At 32.9% G+C, this 17739-nt stretch overlaps 1 protein-coding gene and 1 long non-coding RNA gene across 5 annotated transcripts in view; both read left to right on the top strand.

The window, feature by feature from the left end:
• The window catches only part of LOC104757022 (very-long-chain 3-oxoacyl-CoA reductase-like protein At1g24470), a 5952-nt gene extending 3560 nt beyond the window's left edge, over positions 1-2392 (top strand). The window contains exons 3-4 of the mRNA XM_010479712.2: positions 1805-1874; positions 2004-2392. Coding sequence (XP_010478014.1) covers positions 1805-1874; positions 2004-2243 — 310 coding nt within the window. The 3' untranslated portion in view covers positions 2244-2392. The remainder of the gene's footprint in view (positions 1-1804; positions 1875-2003) is intronic.
• LOC109130035 lies at positions 15268-17295 on the top strand. Of its 4 annotated transcripts, none has more exons than XR_002036209.1 (6): positions 15268-15646; positions 15768-15987; positions 16115-16179; positions 16564-16607; positions 16742-16968; positions 17082-17295. It is a non-coding gene; the product is annotated as an uncharacterized LOC109130035 (long non-coding RNA). The 4 variants fall into 4 exon arrangements; XR_002036211.1 differs by having other exon boundaries at positions 16115-16322; XR_002036208.1 differs by having other exon boundaries at positions 15768-16019.

The following is a 17739-nucleotide window of genomic DNA, read 5'->3' as shown; positions in this document are numbered from 1 at the left end:
ATATGTCGGTTTGGGTTTACAAAAGAGTGGTTAGGGTTTAGATTTTACTATTAAATAAAATTATATGCCTGTTTGGATTTATAAAAGAGTGTTTAGGGTTTAGATTTTATAATTAAACAAAATTATATGTCGGTTTGAGTTTATAATAAATGGTTAGGGTTTTAGATGTGATAATTAAAAACTATAATATAATATTAAAATTAACAATTTTAAAATGGATTGATCAACATATTTTGTTTCTTTAATTAAGATTTGTTTCCTTAATTTAAAGAGGATGAATAAGAGAGGTTCGCCGTAAGGATGAACCCACGAATTGTCTGTTTCTTAATACAGAAAATATACCAAAAATAATATAATAAAACTATACAACCAAAATTTGATGTGTAGTAGATTTTTTCATAAACAATAACAAATTTATACTCTTTCTATTTAAATATCAATTTTTAATTTTGTATTTTCAAAAATACATAAAAACAAAAATTATTATTATTAGGAAAAAATCTATATTTTTTTGAATATTTTTTTTGGTCAATAGCGGTCAACGCTGGTAAATATTGGTCAACATCGGTCAATACCGGTCAACGCTGGATTCCGGCTAACCTCGAATGTTTATGGTGTTGTAGACATACATATGTTTGTTTATGGATGTCCTTATGTGATGACAATAGTGTACGTAGTTAACAAGACATTTATATTGTTTGTATGTGTGGCTATGTGTTGGTATATACTTCAAGTAGCTGACAATCATTTTTCCTTTTTAAAACTTGCTTCCAGAAATTGACACTTGACACTTCAAATTGACATTTATCCATAAAAGAAAATTAATCCCTATATATGGTTAAATTGCATTCTCGCAACAACCAACTTTCACAAATATGCAAAAACCAACTTCCACAGATATGGGTCATATCTATACACATAGTCCACATTCATACATGTTCGTTTCATTAGAATTTAAAACCATATATTGTCTTCTATTTTAAACCCAAAAAGTCAAACAATTAAAATGCATCACCGATCATTACAATGCAATAAACGGAAAAAATTGTGGTTGGCATAATAATTGTTTTTTCCCCAACGTTACGGTAAATTGTGTGTGTTTCTAATTCTTTTAAAAATTAAATAAGCAGTAATTTCATTCGACAACCCTAAAAATTGACAATGATATACACAAAACATTTCCTTCTATGAAAATATTTTATTTAAAAAATATTATCTAATATAATCTGTTGGAACATAAACTAAAGCCCTTCATTCCTCATATCCTGCATAATTTTTGAACTCACTCAAATTCTCAGGTCTGCTAGATCATTGTTTGAAACTAAAGATAGACTCTCCAGTTATGCTCTCATGAAACATGAATAAAAAAGAAGGACTCTGTAATGGAACCAGATTAATTGTCTCACGTTTGGGTGCTAGAGTCATTGAAGCAAAGATCTTAACTGGTATAGCAGTTGGAAACTAGGTTGTCATCCCAAGGATAATACTCTCTCCACCTGGTTCTAAGTGTTCGTTCAAATTAAGAAGACATCAATTCCTCATGTGTTTGAGATATGTAATGAATATTAATAAAAGCCAAGAACAAATCTTAGAAAAAGTTCATTTATATTGTATGTCGAGTTATGTAGAGTAACGTCATAAGCAGGTTTAAAGGTTATGAACATGGTGAACATGAACGAGTTGAGACATACAGTTATAGAGAAGTATCCAACAACGTCACCAAGTCANACTCTATCATTATATTATATACTAGAATATTATCACATTAATAAATCTCTAAACACATGAACGTACGTGTATGCAGTTATATTGATGCACTAACAAGATCCCTACATGTGGAATATAAGAAGTTTGGTATTGATGTCCAGTGCCAGGTACCTTTCTTTATTTCTCGAAAGAGACTATCCAATATTTCTAGTACACCATTTTTTTGGACTCCCCATGTAATGCGTAAAAGAAAATAACGTTATAATACACGTACGTGTGTCAAACCAAATGGGCAGGTGCCGTTATACGTGGCAACCAGGATGGTGTCGGAAGTAGCAGCTATACATAAACCAAGCTTCTTTATACCGACGCCGGAAGTCTACGCAAAAGCGGCGGTGGAGCAGATCGGAATTGGATCACGTTGCTCGCCGTTTTGGGCTCATTCCCTTCAGTGGTTTCTTCTCGGATTTGTGCCAGATTACTTCATTAATGCTTGGCGTCTCTCTTTCGGACTTCGTCGAAGAAGTTTATCTTAATTTGCTCGTGATCCCACTAGGTACTAGTGGTCCGTGTGCTACCATGCTGAATAATTTTTAATTATTTATTGCGAAAAAGTAATAATTGTGTTGTGTGGAAATTATGTGTGCTTAAAATACCCTTTAATAAAATTGAAATCATACATTCGTGCGGAGTTATGCATGGTTGTCACTTGTTTTTTTTTTTTTTTGTTAAAGCATGGTTGTCACTTGTCAAATTTAAATTGTGTGAAGAGTATATTAGGTGTAGAGTTGGATCTAATTTATGCTTTGTTCTATTTTGTACCGTTAAATTCCCTATATGAGATTGCATTTTCGGGGCGTCAGATCATATATATCTTATATAATAAAATAGAATTTCATTTTTAAAAGGAAAAATGATTGTCAGCTACTTGAAGTATATGCCAACACATAGCCACACATACAAACAATATAAATGTCTTGTTAATTATGTGAACTATTGTCATCACATAAGGACATTCATAAACAAACATAGGTTATGTGTGCAACACCATAAACATTCGAGGTCTGCCGGAATCTGGCGTTGACCAGAGTTGACCGACGTTGACCAGTATTGACCGGCGTTGACCAGAAAAAATTATTCAAAAAAATATTTTTTTTCTAAAATAATAATAATTTTTTTTATGTATTTTTGATAAATAAATAAAAAGATAAATGATTTGTATAATTTACAAAAACAACATATAACAACGAAAAAATACAAGAAAATTATTTACAAAAATAAAAATAAAAATAATATGAAAAACAAAATTTGTGGTATATAAAGTAATTAATTTTGTTAAGGCTAGGGGTGAACAACTCTCATTCATCCCTCTTAATTAACAAATCAGAATACAATAATATGGCATTGTCATATCATATTTTTAAAAAGAGATATTTTATTAATAAAATTATGTCAGTTTGGGTTTACAAAAGAGTGGTTAGTGTATACATTTTACAGTTAAATGAAATTATATATCGGTTTGGGTTTACAAAAGAGTGGTTAGGGTTTAGATTTTACTATTAAATAAAATTATATGCCTGTTTGGATTTATAAAAGAGTGTTTAGGGTTTAGATTTTATAATTAAACAAAATTATATGTCGGTTTGAGTTTATAATAAATGGTTAGGGTTTTAGATGTGATAATTAAAAACTATAATATAATATTAAAATTAACAATTTTAAAATGGATTGATCAACATATTTTGTTTCTTTAATTAAGATTTGTTTCCTTAATTTAAAGAGGATGAATAAGAGAGGTTCGCCGTAAGGATGAACCCACGAATTGTCTGTTTCTTAATACAGAAAATATACCAAAAATAATATAATAAAACTATACAACCAAAATTTGATGTGTAGTAGATTTTTTCATAAACAATAACAAATTTATACTCTTTCTATTTAAATATCAATTTTTAATTTTGTATTTTCAAAAATACATAAAAACAAAAATTATTATTATTAGGAAAAAATCTATATTTTTTTGAATATTTTTTTTGGTCAATAGCGGTCAACGCTGGTAAATATTGGTCAACATCGGTCAATACCGGTCAACGCTGGATTCCGGCTAACCTCGAATGTTTATGGTGTTGTAGACATACATATGTTTGTTTATGGATGTCCTTATGTGATGACAATAGTGTACGTAGTTAACAAGACATTTATATTGTTTGTATGTGTGGCTATGTGTTGGTATATACTTCAAGTAGCTGACAATCATTTTTCCTTTTTAAAACTTGCTTCCAGAAATTGACACTTGACACTTCAAATTGACATTTATCCATAAAAGAAAATTAATCCCTATATATGGTTAAATTGCATTCTCGCAACAACCAACTTTCACAAATATGCAAAAACCAACTTCCACAGATATGGGTCATATCTATACACATAGTCCACATTCATACATGTTCGTTTCATTAGAATTTAAAACCATATATTGTCTTCTATTTTAAACCCAAAAAGTCAAACAATTAAAATGCATCACCGATCATTACAATGCAATAAACGGAAAAAATTGTGGTTGGCATAATAATTGTTTTTTCCCCAACGTTACGGTAAATTGTGTGTGTTTCTAATTCTTTTAAAAATTAAATAAGCAGTAATTTCATTCGACAACCCTAAAAATTGACAATGATATACACAAAACATTTCCTTCTATGAAAATATTTTATTTAAAAAATATTATCTAATATAATCTGTTGGAACATAAACTAAAGCCCTTCATTCCTCATATCCTGCATAATTTTTGAACTCACTCAAATTCTCAGGTCTGCTAGATCATTGTTTGAAACTAAAGATAGACTCTCCAGTTATGCTCTCATGAAACATGAATAAAAAAGAAGGACTCTGTAATGGAACCAGATTAATTGTCTCACGTTTGGGTGCTAGAGTCATTGAAGCAAAGATCTTAACTGGTATAGCAGTTGGAAACTAGGTTGTCATCCCAAGGATAATACTCTCTCCACCTGGTTCTAAGTGTTCGTTCAAATTAAGAAGACATCAATTCCTCATGTGTTTGAGATATGTAATGAATATTAATAAAAGCCAAGAACAAATCTTAGAAAAAGTTCATTTATATTGTATGTCGAGTTATGTAGAGTAACGTCATAAGCAGGTTTAAAGGTTATGAACATGGTGAACATGAACGAGTTGAGACATACAGTTATAGAGAAGTATCCAACAACGTCACCAAGTCAACGTAAATTCTCTCAATTAAATATTAAATAGGATCAGATCATAATCTCTACAACATACTTACAGCGATACACAATATAAAGATAATAATTATAAACTTCTTTTGTGTGCTGCGTTGATAGTGCCGTGCTTACAGGCAAGAGGAAAGGGCATTTTCCCTCAGCCACCAAAAATAAAAAATTTGGTAGGCCACATTTGTTTTCTATCTATGCTTATGAATTTTAATTCATAAGATAAATGTGTATGTAAAGTAGATTTTTTTTTGAGAATCCCATGACAATATTAGTAAATCTAATACACAAGAAAATTTCTACACATGGCAATCATTCATATGTTGATGGGAATGATTTAGTTTATGAACTGAAAGTTCTAAAAAAGATTTTACCAAAAAACTACAAAGACCTATCGAAGTGTTAGATTTTCTGAAACAATGGAAAGTTGTTGTCCTAATTCTTGGATTGCTTATTGTTAACGGTTCCAATCTTTGTTGCCTCTGCAGAAAGAAGTTTCTCAAAGTTGAAGCTGAAAAAATCTTACCTTTGATCAACTATCTCACAAGAAAGATTAAATTTGTTGGCTATCATATCTATAGAGAGAGAATTGGTTCGAAACCTTGATTGAGCTTGATGAATGATTTTTTAGGAAAAAAGGATAGAAAAATAGTGGCTTATAATTTTTTTTTTCCTTCACCGTTGTTGTCTTTAAACAATATTTCTTTTTTTGATATTTCTAATAACAAAAGCCACATTTTTCTTACCCGCCCTAAGCCACAATTCGCCTTAGCACGACACTGTGTGTTGATATATACTGTGTTAATTAGGATAAGAATAAAAATAAAGATGCTTCATCAGGCTTTATAGTCTTCATATATTGTCCAGCTTACAAGTAACGTTTAAATTTTTTGTGATATGACGGTGTGCATATGCGGCAAAAATAGCACTGAACAAATTATTTGTAGGAGAACCACGAGGAATGGAAAATACCAACACAAGATATTTATATAGTCAAATATTTATTTTAAAAACAAAATCTCTAGATATTCAAGTAAATGAAGGATGGAAGAGTAAGAGACAAGAAAGTAAGAAAAGAATTCAATAGAAAAGGTAAATGACTCAAATATTTGGAAGTCATTCTGTCTCTAAGGTAAAGGTCGATAACATACTAAGACAATGGTTTTGGTTACATATGAGATTACACATTCAGTCAGAACAACAATTTATACATATGCGACAGAAGACTTAGTAAGAAAGGGCACTATTCATTCTTTTTTAAAAATAAATAAATCAGTTTCTGATCAATTTTGTAATAATCTGTATATCCCCATGTACACATTGAAACGACCTGACCAGTTTTTTTTTTTTTATAATAAATACAATACATAATTAAGCATTCCATACTACTTAATTAACCAACCCAAACCACAACTCATCATTAAACCAGCAATAACCATTATGCACAACGGAAACATACCAATAATACAAAACCAATACACATCAATACAATAACACTCCTAACAATCCTATCCAACAACCTAGCATAACTCTATCCAAGGTTCCAATATAAACAATATAACCAACAACACACAAACGAGACCCTAGATCATCCTCCTCCTCATCGCCACGATTCCACACCACAAACAACAATTGAGATGCGTAAGTATTATCACAAATACTTAGTGAGACAATCCTCCCATCTACTGGACTATACACACAAGCAACTGAGATTCCAATGTTTAACAAAACAACAAACAAACACAACAAATCAGGAAATCACGAATCAAACAAGTTGGTGTCGACCGACACCAGGTAGGTGTCGATCGACACTGGCCCAAACATGGTGTCGACCGACACCCACATGGTGTCGATTGACACCGACCCCGCAGACACGTTCTGCTCGAAGCCGATCGTCGAATCTCCATTTCTAATCATCTCCAATCCGTTCCAAACTCACCCAAAAGCTTCAGGAACCTATAAGAACCATAACACAACCACCAAAAGCAAGAACAACACCACAAAACACAACAAATCAAGAAAACAAAGGATTCTCAGGCTTAGATAAGCCATGGTCATGCACTCACCTCTTTTTCAGGAAGATTCTGACTCAACAACGATGAACCCAACCCTTAGAAGTCTTCTCCTTCGTTCCTAGCACAAGATCTCCACTCCACAGCAACAGATCTCACCACACAAGCCAAGTATCTCTCCAAAAGCCTCCAAACTCTCAAGAACACCTTTTTCTCTCTTTTCCCTTAGAACGGCCAAGACAACCTCTTTTCACGACCTAGGTCGAGTTTTCCCTTATATACATGGTTTAGACAACCCAATTAAATCAACCAAACCAGAAACGACAATTAAAAACAACCTGGTCGAACCAAACATTGATGATAAGTTTTCCCTTATAAAACTCCCCTTGGTGTCGATCGACACCCCTTCCCAATAACCAGAAATTGGTTCGCGGGTGTTACACACATCGTTGGGTGTAATTTCTGATATCATTTTCTGAATGTTGAGAGGTTAGTCTCTCCTCAGACTTAGCGTCGTAGCTGTGNGTTCTATTTTGTACCGTTAAATTCCCTATATGAGATTGCATTTTCGGGGCGTCAGATCATATATATCTTATATAATAAAATAGAATTTCATTTTTAAAAGGAAAAATGATTGTCAGCTACTTGAAGTATATGCCAACACATAGCCACACATACAAACAATATAAATGTCTTGTTAATTATGTGAACTATTGTCATCACATAAGGACATTCATAAACAAACATAGGTTATGTGTGCAACACCATAAACATTCGAGGTCTGCCGGAATCTGGCGTTGACCAGAGTTGACCGACGTTGACCAGTATTGACCGGCGTTGACCAGAAAAAATTATTCAAAAAAATATTTTTTTTCTAAAATAATAATAATTTTTTTTATGTATTTTTGATAAATAAATAAAAAGATAAATGATTTGTATAATTTACAAAAACAACATATAACAACGAAAAAATACAAGAAAATTATTTACAAAAATAAAAATAAAAATAATATGAAAAACAAAATTTGTGGTATATAAAGTAATTAATTTTGTTAAGGCTAGGGGTGAACAACTCTCATTCATCCCTCTTAATTAACAAATCAGAATACAATAATATGGCATTGTCATATCATATTTTAAAAAAGAGATATTTTATTAATAAAATTATGTCAGTTTGGGTTTACAAAAGAGTGGTTAGNAACGACCTGACCAGTTTTTTTTTTTTTATAATAAATACAATACATAATTAAGCATTCCATACTACTTAATTAACCAACCCAAACCACAACTCATCATTAAACCAGCAATAACCATTATGCACAACGGAAACATACCAATAATACAAAACCAATACACATCAATACAATAACACTCCTAACAATCCTATCCAACAACCTAGCATAACTCTATCCAAGGTTCCAATATAAACAATATAACCAACAACACACAAACGAGACCCTAGATCATCCTCCTCCTCATCGCCACGATTCCACACCACAAACAACAATTGAGATGCGTAAGTATTATCACAAATACTTAGTGAGACAATCCTCCCATCTACTGGACTATACACACAAGCAACTGAGATTCCAATGTTTAACAAAACAACAAACAAACACAACAAATCAGGAAATCACGAATCAAACAAGTTGGTGTCGACCGACACCAGGTAGGTGTCGATCGACACTGGCCCAAACATGGTGTCGACCGACACCCACATGGTGTCGATTGACACCGACCCCGCAGACACGTTCTGCTCGAAGCCGATCGTCGAATCTCCATTTCTAATCATCTCCAATCCGTTCCAAACTCACCCAAAAGCTTCAGGAACCTATAAGAACCATAACACAACCACCAAAAGCAAGAACAACACCACAAAACACAACAAATCAAGAAAACAAAGGATTCTCAGGCTTAGATAAGCCATGGTCATGCACTCACCTCTTTTTCAGGAAGATTCTGACTCAACAACGATGAACCCAACCCTTAGAAGTCTTCTCCTTCGTTCCTAGCACAAGATCTCCACTCCACAGCAACAGATCTCACCACACAAGCCAAGTATCTCTCCAAAAGCCTCCAAACTCTCAAGAACACCTTTTTCTCTCTTTTCCCTTAGAACGGCCAAGACAACCTCTTTTCACGACCTAGGTCGAGTTTTCCCTTAGATACATGGTTTAGACAACCCAATTAAATCAACCAAACCAGAAACGACAATTAAAAACAACCTGGTCGAACCAAACATTGATGATAAGTTTTCCCTTATAAAACTCCCCTTGGTGTCGATCGACACCCCTTCCCAATAACCAGAAATTGGTTCGCGGGTGTTACACACATCGTTGGGTGTAATTTCTGATATCATTTTCTGAATGTTGAGAGGTTAGTCTCTCCTCAGACTTAGCGTCGTAGCTGTGAACTAATAATAATAAATTTCGTGTCTGCTTCTTTAAATCGAGAAAATTAGGGCTTTTACACAAAAAAACGAAACAAAAAAAAAGAGGGGGAATTAGGGATAAGAACCAAGTAAAACATTTCAAAAAATACATACACTAGACTCTACTACATCTAAAACAATACAACTACATTAAAATTGGTAACCAAGAAAAAACCCAAACACAACAAATTAATATGTGGGGTAAACCATGAGTTAATATTTCCAAATTGTCTACATTGACCAAAGCATGAATTATTCTAAAATTTTGATGAACACTTTGACTATTTAAAAACAAACTACGTAAATTGCTTAGCTTTTATGGAAAATATGCATACACTATAATCTACATTTAAAAGAATATAACTACCTTTAAATTAGTAACCAAGAAAAAACCCAAACACGACAAATTAATATGTGTATGAGTGAATATTTCCAAATTGATCAAGCATAAATTATCCCATAATCTCGATGAACACTTTGGCTTTTTAAAAACATACTATGTAACTTGCTTAGCTTTAATGGAAAATTATTTAGGTTAAAAATAATAAAATAGACGTTTCAAGAGGTTCTGCTTAAGAAAACCAAACTAATTAAACAATAATGACCAATAAATATATACAAATATGTAATAAGTCTAACGGCTAAAAGAATAAGCACACAAAGACAATGAATAACAAATTTTTCTTATCCTTTATATTATTAATTGTTCTAGATAATTTCACACATATTAAGAAAATAATTAAAGTTTCCGCTTTATCCTTCATTAGCATACCATTTTATTTGATAAAACAGAAAAACTTATTGAGCTTATATTTGATTCATAAATTTGCATCGTAAATATAAAACGACAAGTAATATGAAACAAAAATTTTAATCTACAACGATAACTAAAAAATCAAAGGGAGTAATAAAGACAATTAAAGGGGAAAATTTGCAAAATCACATAACCACTTTCCACAACATATGTCCCAATATATACATAGAAATACCAACACCATCAACAAAAATCAATCAAATCCCAAAAGAAATCACAATCATTACCAAAAAAAACAAAAAAACACATGGATTATATTTTCTATGAATTGTACTACTATAGTATGAAATTAGCTCAATGGCAACACAGTCCCACAACCAACTCTTTTTCAAAATCAAATAATCACATTCGACAGGAAAACGACATCAACTACACAATTCCATATTGTCCAACAAGTACATATTTCAGAAAAATAAACTAATCGCAAGTTACTCTAAACAGAAAATAAATAGTAATAGATATAAAACCGTACAACACACGGGACTACTCTTAGTGAATATATATTATCAATATACTCTATAAGTCTCGATTCAAGTCCTAACTAACATTACAACAAGAAGTGTCATATGTAAAATGAGCTCACATCTTCCTTTAACATCACAGACCTAGAGAGGATGTGAGATCCATTAAGAAAAGTGGCGGTCTGTGCGTTACAAAAGTTAATTTGGAAAATCTTTGTCTGACACAATCTTTGCCGGCACTCCATGGAGCCCACTATCTCCTATAAAAACTAGTGTTCTAACAATCTTCTTATTGGCTATAACATATGCTAACTTGGTCCGACTGACCACAATAACACAAATAGTATTTTGGGTCCGTAAAGTTGGCAACCTTACTACAAAATCCATCATAATTATCCAACTTCCACTATAGGATAGCTAAAATCTGCAACAATCGATTTGAAACCTGATTCTCAGCCTTCATTAACTAGCACATATCACAAGTTGCGACCGAATTCACGACATCCTTCTTCATCATTGACCTAATGATAGTACCTCTTCAGATTTAGGAACATCTTGATCTTCCCTGGATTAATCGAAAACATGCTCGCATGAGCCACACTCATAATCTTCTGCCTCAAACTCTTGTCCTTGGGCAGCTAAAAAAAGGAGTGATAGCTAAAAAAAAAGTTTCTATAACAATATAAGAAAGAACAATCTAATAACATTTAAAAACTAAATACAAGAGAGAAAAACAAATCATATATATCTTAAAAAAAGAAAAAAATCTTTGTGGTCCACAGTCCACATTTTTCACACTAAGATTTATTTACTTTGACTATTTTAAAATTTATTACTTTAAAATAAAAGTATCTAATGGTAATAAATCTCTCATTTAATAATTAATATTAACCAAAAAGCAGAAAAAACTCCAAACAAAAATCTAATTATCATTTAGAAATTTATATAAGAACAAATAGATGTAGATGCTTTCTGTCTATTCAGTTGAGTTCTTTCTTTTTGCTTGTTCATGCATGAAAAATATCATGGTAAATCTCTTAAAGATCTTATTATCTACCTACAAACGTTTTCTTTTAAATAAAAAACTGCTTTCATAAGTTTTTCAACAGATTTTTGCACTCAAACAGTAATTATATTTCAGGAGTTTAGAATAATATTGCAAATTTGTTGAATAAGTTTTTCTATGTTACAGTATTGTTTAAGTTGTTTATTAATCAATATTTCGTTTATTTTATAGAATACAAACTATGAAAAATAAATAGACGGATCTAGAGTGGAAGCATCTCTTACAGTAGAAGGATTTTATGAAGAATTTTCTATACGTGCACGGATCCAGAATGGAAAGCACCCCTATCAATGATTTCGTAAACAAAAAAATCTTGGTGAGTTTTTAAATACATTTTTGCTCGATTGTTTAAATTAAATTTACCTTAAACTAAAAGAAACTTATGTATATCAACTATCCAATTCGTCATAAATGTGGTGTACAACAATATAGCGATGCAAATCAATTCGTCGTGAATTTATCAAAATACACCTATATCCGATGTAAATATGACATATTCTCATCACAAAGTTAATTTTTCAGTAATAAACCAATTCTAAAAAAATTCTCATAGTACTTCTTTACAAAAAAAAAATCCAAAAGTAGATGATAAACTAAGTAAAAATCTAAAATAAATGATAACTAAAATTTCCTTTTAAAAGAAATCTATGCATATTTGATATTTTGTTTTAAATCTCAGAAATATATTTGGTCTAACAAATATTATATTATGTAAAGTAAGATCTTTACTAAATTAAATGACTTTAAATATATATATATATACATATATATATATATTTATGTTCAAAAAATATTGTCAAGAAAATACATACGATCAAATAGTCAGCAACTTTAAACATTTAGTATGAATTATTTGAATAAATGATAAAGACAAAGATATTACAGACAAAAAACAACAACATCGTCCTTTTCAAAATAAATGTACAAAATTAGTTTATCGAACAAATGATTATAAAAATATTATATTTTACTGATTTCATTCAGTTGACGAAATTTTTTTACTTGAGCAAAATTTAGAGAGAAATGTTTGATGAAGGCATTAAACGCTATATTTCTCATGGTGAAACTTTGTTAGGTCTTGCAAATAAGGAAAGAACATGTCATTTCACATAACAAGCCATAGTTAATTAGTAATGCTATAATGTTATTTATTACATTTAACGTATTCTGAAATAAAGTAATAAAAGGGTTAAAAGAATTTTACTTGTAAGATTCGTCATTTTGGAACGAATATTGGTATAACCTCGTTGGAAGAATATAGAATGGCGAAGCCTACAAGTAATATTCTTTTCACACGTTTATTACATTATTTCAAAGTATATTTTGAATGTAATAAATAACTTATTACTAATTAACTATGTTTTTATCTTATGCAATGGGATGAGTTTTCACTATTTCCAAGACCTGATAAGGTTTCACCTTGAGAAACGAAGTATTTAAATATTTTTCATTCAATTTTGCTCAAGAGAAATACATTCTCATCGAGTTAATGCTAGTAAAATACAACACTCTTATAATCATTTGTTGGATATGCGAAAACTTATTTATAAGTACCTTTCTCATTCCAACTAGTTCTATTTATCGGTAAAACATCATCAATTTGTTGGACATAACAAAAAAATTAGACAACCGATCATGAATACTCTAATTAGTGTTCTTCTGTTTAGTTATTGTGATGTAGTTTACGTTTTCAAAGGTCCATCAAATTGGCTAAAGAGTGACTCAATCTTAGCGAGATGCTTAATGCATAATTAACGAGAATTCATCTTTATGGACAACAAATTAGATATAATGCTTGCTGGGGATGATCTATGGTTGCATTTTTCATATATATATATATATATATATATATATATATATATATATTTATTATAAATTAAGGTATTAAGATAAAACATTTGATGTTCAGAGAGAACAAACCACGGAAAAATATCATGTAGTGATTTGTACGATCGTTAAACAAGTATTTAAAGTTTCCTGAACAGACCGTCATATAAGAGAGGACCCACGACCTAGAGAGGATGTAGGGCCCACTAAAAGGTGACAATCAGAGCGTTACAGATTGTTTGTTTATGTAACGCTCCGACTGTCACTTTTCAGTGGGCCCCATGTCCACTCCCAGTCTATGGACCCATCTTCCTTAATGGGCCTTACTTCTGCTCACTAGGTTCGTGAGCCCATCCATATCTGACGGTCAGTTTGCTACGTCCGAGAGGTTTTAAAGACTTGTTACCGTTCCTATAAATAACCACATGATATTTCTCTGTGTTTTGTCCTCACTCGCACAGTTCCAACAGTCATTTTCCGAAAAGTCACCCATCCTGAGACTACTCCAGCTACACACGCTTAACTCTTGAGTTCTCTCGGGACCCTGACCGAAAATATAAGTGCACTTTGGTGATACAGGTAACCAAATTAATTCTTTTAAACCTCTCCGCAAGTATTTGATACCATGGTGTCACAATTCACCCCCACTAACAGATCGTAACGTAGTTGTTTCGCACCAAGACCATCACCCCCGACGGTGTGAGTCCTCCTGAACACTTGTTTGGGTTCGGCTCTGATACCACTTGTAATTTCCCTACCGCCACCTATTAGTGGGTCCTATGTCCATTCTCAGTCCATGGACCATCCTTAATGGGCCTCACGTCCTCTCACTAGGCCTCTGAGCCCATCCATATCCGACAGTCGGTTTGCTACGTCCGGGCGGTTTTAAAGACTTGTTACCGTCTCTACAAATCACCACATGATCTTTCCCTGTATTTTGTCCTCACTCGCACAGTTCCGACAGTCACTTCTCGGAAGGTCACCCATCCTCATACTACTTCAATATAAGCACGCTTAACTGTGGAGTTCTCTCAGGACCCTTGACCGAAAAGATACAGGCATCTCCAACGCCATTCTATTTTAGAGTCAAAACTTTATTATAGAGCAATATTTGCTTTAGATTGCTATATATATAGAGCAACTCTATCCTCACCTCTATTTTTTTACACTAACTCTTGCTCTATTATAGAGTTACTCTATTCTAGAGGAAAAAATAGAGATATACATTGGAGATGGTCTAAGTGCACTTTGGTGACATAGGTGGCCAAATTAATTCTTTTAAACCTCTCTGCAAGTCTTTGATACTGGGGTGTCACAATTCACCCCACTAACAGATCCTCGTTGCACACCAAGACCGTTACCCCCAACAATATGAGTCCTCTCGAACACTCGTCTGGGTTCGGTTCTGATACCACTTGTAACTCCCCGACCGCTACCTCTTAGTGGGTCCTATGTCTAATCACTACAAGAAATATAGGCATTGATAGCATAAAAGCATAGCGCGTTTTTCGCAAATGCTATAATAAATAAAATTTTGGAAATGGTACTATATAATAGCATTTTAAAAACGCTTTACCTCAAATAAGTAAGCGGAAAACTAAAATTGGCTCTGCAAACCTAAATTTTTTGATAAAGCGGTAACAGGTAGCTAATTTTTTTTGGTTTTGCGCCTAAGTGTCGAATGTAAAGATATAAAAGGTTTATTATATTCTTTTATAACAAAAGTAAGATCTGAGTCTGTGTCTCTCCACCTTCAAACCCAAAATCGATATCTTCCTATGTGCATCTCAGATCCGTTTCTTACAACCCAAATTCTTCTCTTTTAGCTCTTCCTTTCAGAAACAACAGTTGCCTCCGGCTTCGTCTCTTTCTCACCGGCGCTGCTTGATGTGAGTGAGAATTCAGCAACACTTCATCACTCAATCAATCTCTCTCGAAATTGATATTTTTTTTTTCTCGACGACCGCTTCCCAATATCCAAAATCGATCTCCGTCTCTATCCCAACATACGAGAAACCAATTCGGTTTCGGATCTGAATATCATCTTCAGATCGAGAAGAGAAACTGGTTACCGTCGGAGAAGGTTTGCTAGTTCTGTCTTTCTTTCCCTCTTTGAATCTGGGTTTGGAATTAGAATTTCTGGTTGTGCTTTGGTTAACTTCTTATTTAGAGGCTTCATGAGTTTAACTTCTTCTTGGACAAAGGTGGGTCGTGCCTAGAATCAAACGGTGGTGATGCTACAGCTGTAGCCACGAAGCCCAGAGGAGATGGAGAGGAGATGGAGAGGACCCGGAGCAACCAAATCTTTGAGCTGTGTTAAATCTGCTATTGTTAGGGAAAAGCCTAATGTTAAGCTTGAAAGTGCTAAACAAGCGTTGAAGGAAGCTGTGATTTTGCCTGTCAAGTTCCCACAGTTTTTCACCGGTGAATGTTCCTACTTTCAGTTTTCAAATTGAGTATGTCTTATCTCTCATCTGCTCCTATTGTAAGCTACCATACATTCTTGTGATTTGGATTTGCAATTCAGAGAAGCTGATTGTGTATTTTGCAGTGTGAATTAGTGGTGAGGACTGCGAGGAATCTGATTGTGGTGACAGTTGAGTTCAAGGAGACCATGTAAGTCACTTACCTATCTCGTGCTACTTACATTTTTTAACTTTGCTAGGGCGGATAATGAGCAAGCCATCTTCCGCTTGAAAGCTTTTATTCTATGAACTACACATTGGTGATTATAATGTCGAAATTATGGCTGATATAAGGTGAATGCTTTGTTTATCCGATTCTCTACTTGTTTTATAGATAACTTTAGTGTTGATTCTACTCACCCATAAGTCTCTGATTTTTGAGTTTGAGCTAAAATTTCTTTATTTGATCTGTCAACGTTTTGGGTTAGTGAATATCTTCCTTTTCTTTACCACAAAAGCACCTTAGTATTGTATTAACGAGTTGAAAGTATTGTATTAATTTTGATCAATTGCACATTCATCTGGATTTTCTCAGTTTGTCAAAAGTTGGAATCCAAGAAGATAACAACATACAAAGAGGTAAAACTCTCTTCTCCATTAATAATTTGTGACGTAAACTGTGAGTAGTTTATCTAGGCCAAAGATTTGTGAGTAGTTGTGGTATTAAAATTTTCAGTTGCAATGTGAGTTTATCTGTTTTTAATGTTATATAGAGAGAAGAAACAACTATTAGCGATGTTGGAGGTGTATACAGAGAGAAGAAGGAACAACCATTTTAATATTGGTACAAAAGCTGTAGCTGTTGGTCAAACAATGCAATAGCTTCGGTTAGAGCAAAGCCCATGGATGGCAAGGCATAGTTGAACATTGGGTGTTTCTATATATGTGGTAATACCTATTTGTTTTATTGCTCATCTACAAGAGGGAACTTAGAGTAGAGGTATGTAACTATGTATACTCTTGAACTGCAATGAAAAAACAAATCGAAAACATAAGCTTTAAGTTGATGTATATACACATGATTACATGGAATCTGGATGGGAATGCTAACAGGAACAGTTCTTCAGACGTGTGTACGGCTTTTGATGGGAAGGCGATAGAGGAGAAGAGACTTAAGAGATCGAAGTTTGTCTCTATCATTATAAGTTATAATGTTAGCTTTTTGGATAAAACAGGGCAGCATATTATAAGACTTCGTATGATATGTAAGACTTGCTTATATTAACGTTATGTTATGTATGTTGATGATTTATGAAATAATTTTTTTTAATATCAATCCAGTTAAATAAAGTCTGCAAAACTATGGTCAAATATATAAATTATAAAAAATCAAATTAAAAATTAAAGAATTCCATATAGCAAACAAAAAATGCTATGGCATAATATAAAATAGCACGAAATATGTGTTACAGAAAACAATATTATAGCATTTGGTTAATGTTATGAAAGAACGTCATATAATAACATGTCACGACGCTATAATAGAGGTGACACCTAAGATAGTTGCGGATAGCCCTAGGCAAAATATCTGGACCCAAAACCTGATCCTCGAATCCGATCCAAAAAACTTGACCCGAACCCATATCCGAAAGAAGAAAAAACCCAAATGGGTTTAGGATTTCTGAAAATCGGAAACCCGAACCCGATCCGGTTTTACCCGAAATCCGATCAAAATCCGATCAAAACTCGATGAGCTAAGAGTTGTTTTGCA

Source organism: Camelina sativa, chromosome 17 (genome assembly GCF_000633955.1).
Source record: "Camelina sativa cultivar DH55 chromosome 17, Cs, whole genome shotgun sequence".
NCBI lineage: Eukaryota > Viridiplantae > Streptophyta > Magnoliopsida > Brassicales > Brassicaceae > Camelina > Camelina sativa.
The sequence above is the reverse complement of the archived record's forward strand: the minus strand, read 5'-3'. Positions and strand labels throughout refer to the sequence as shown.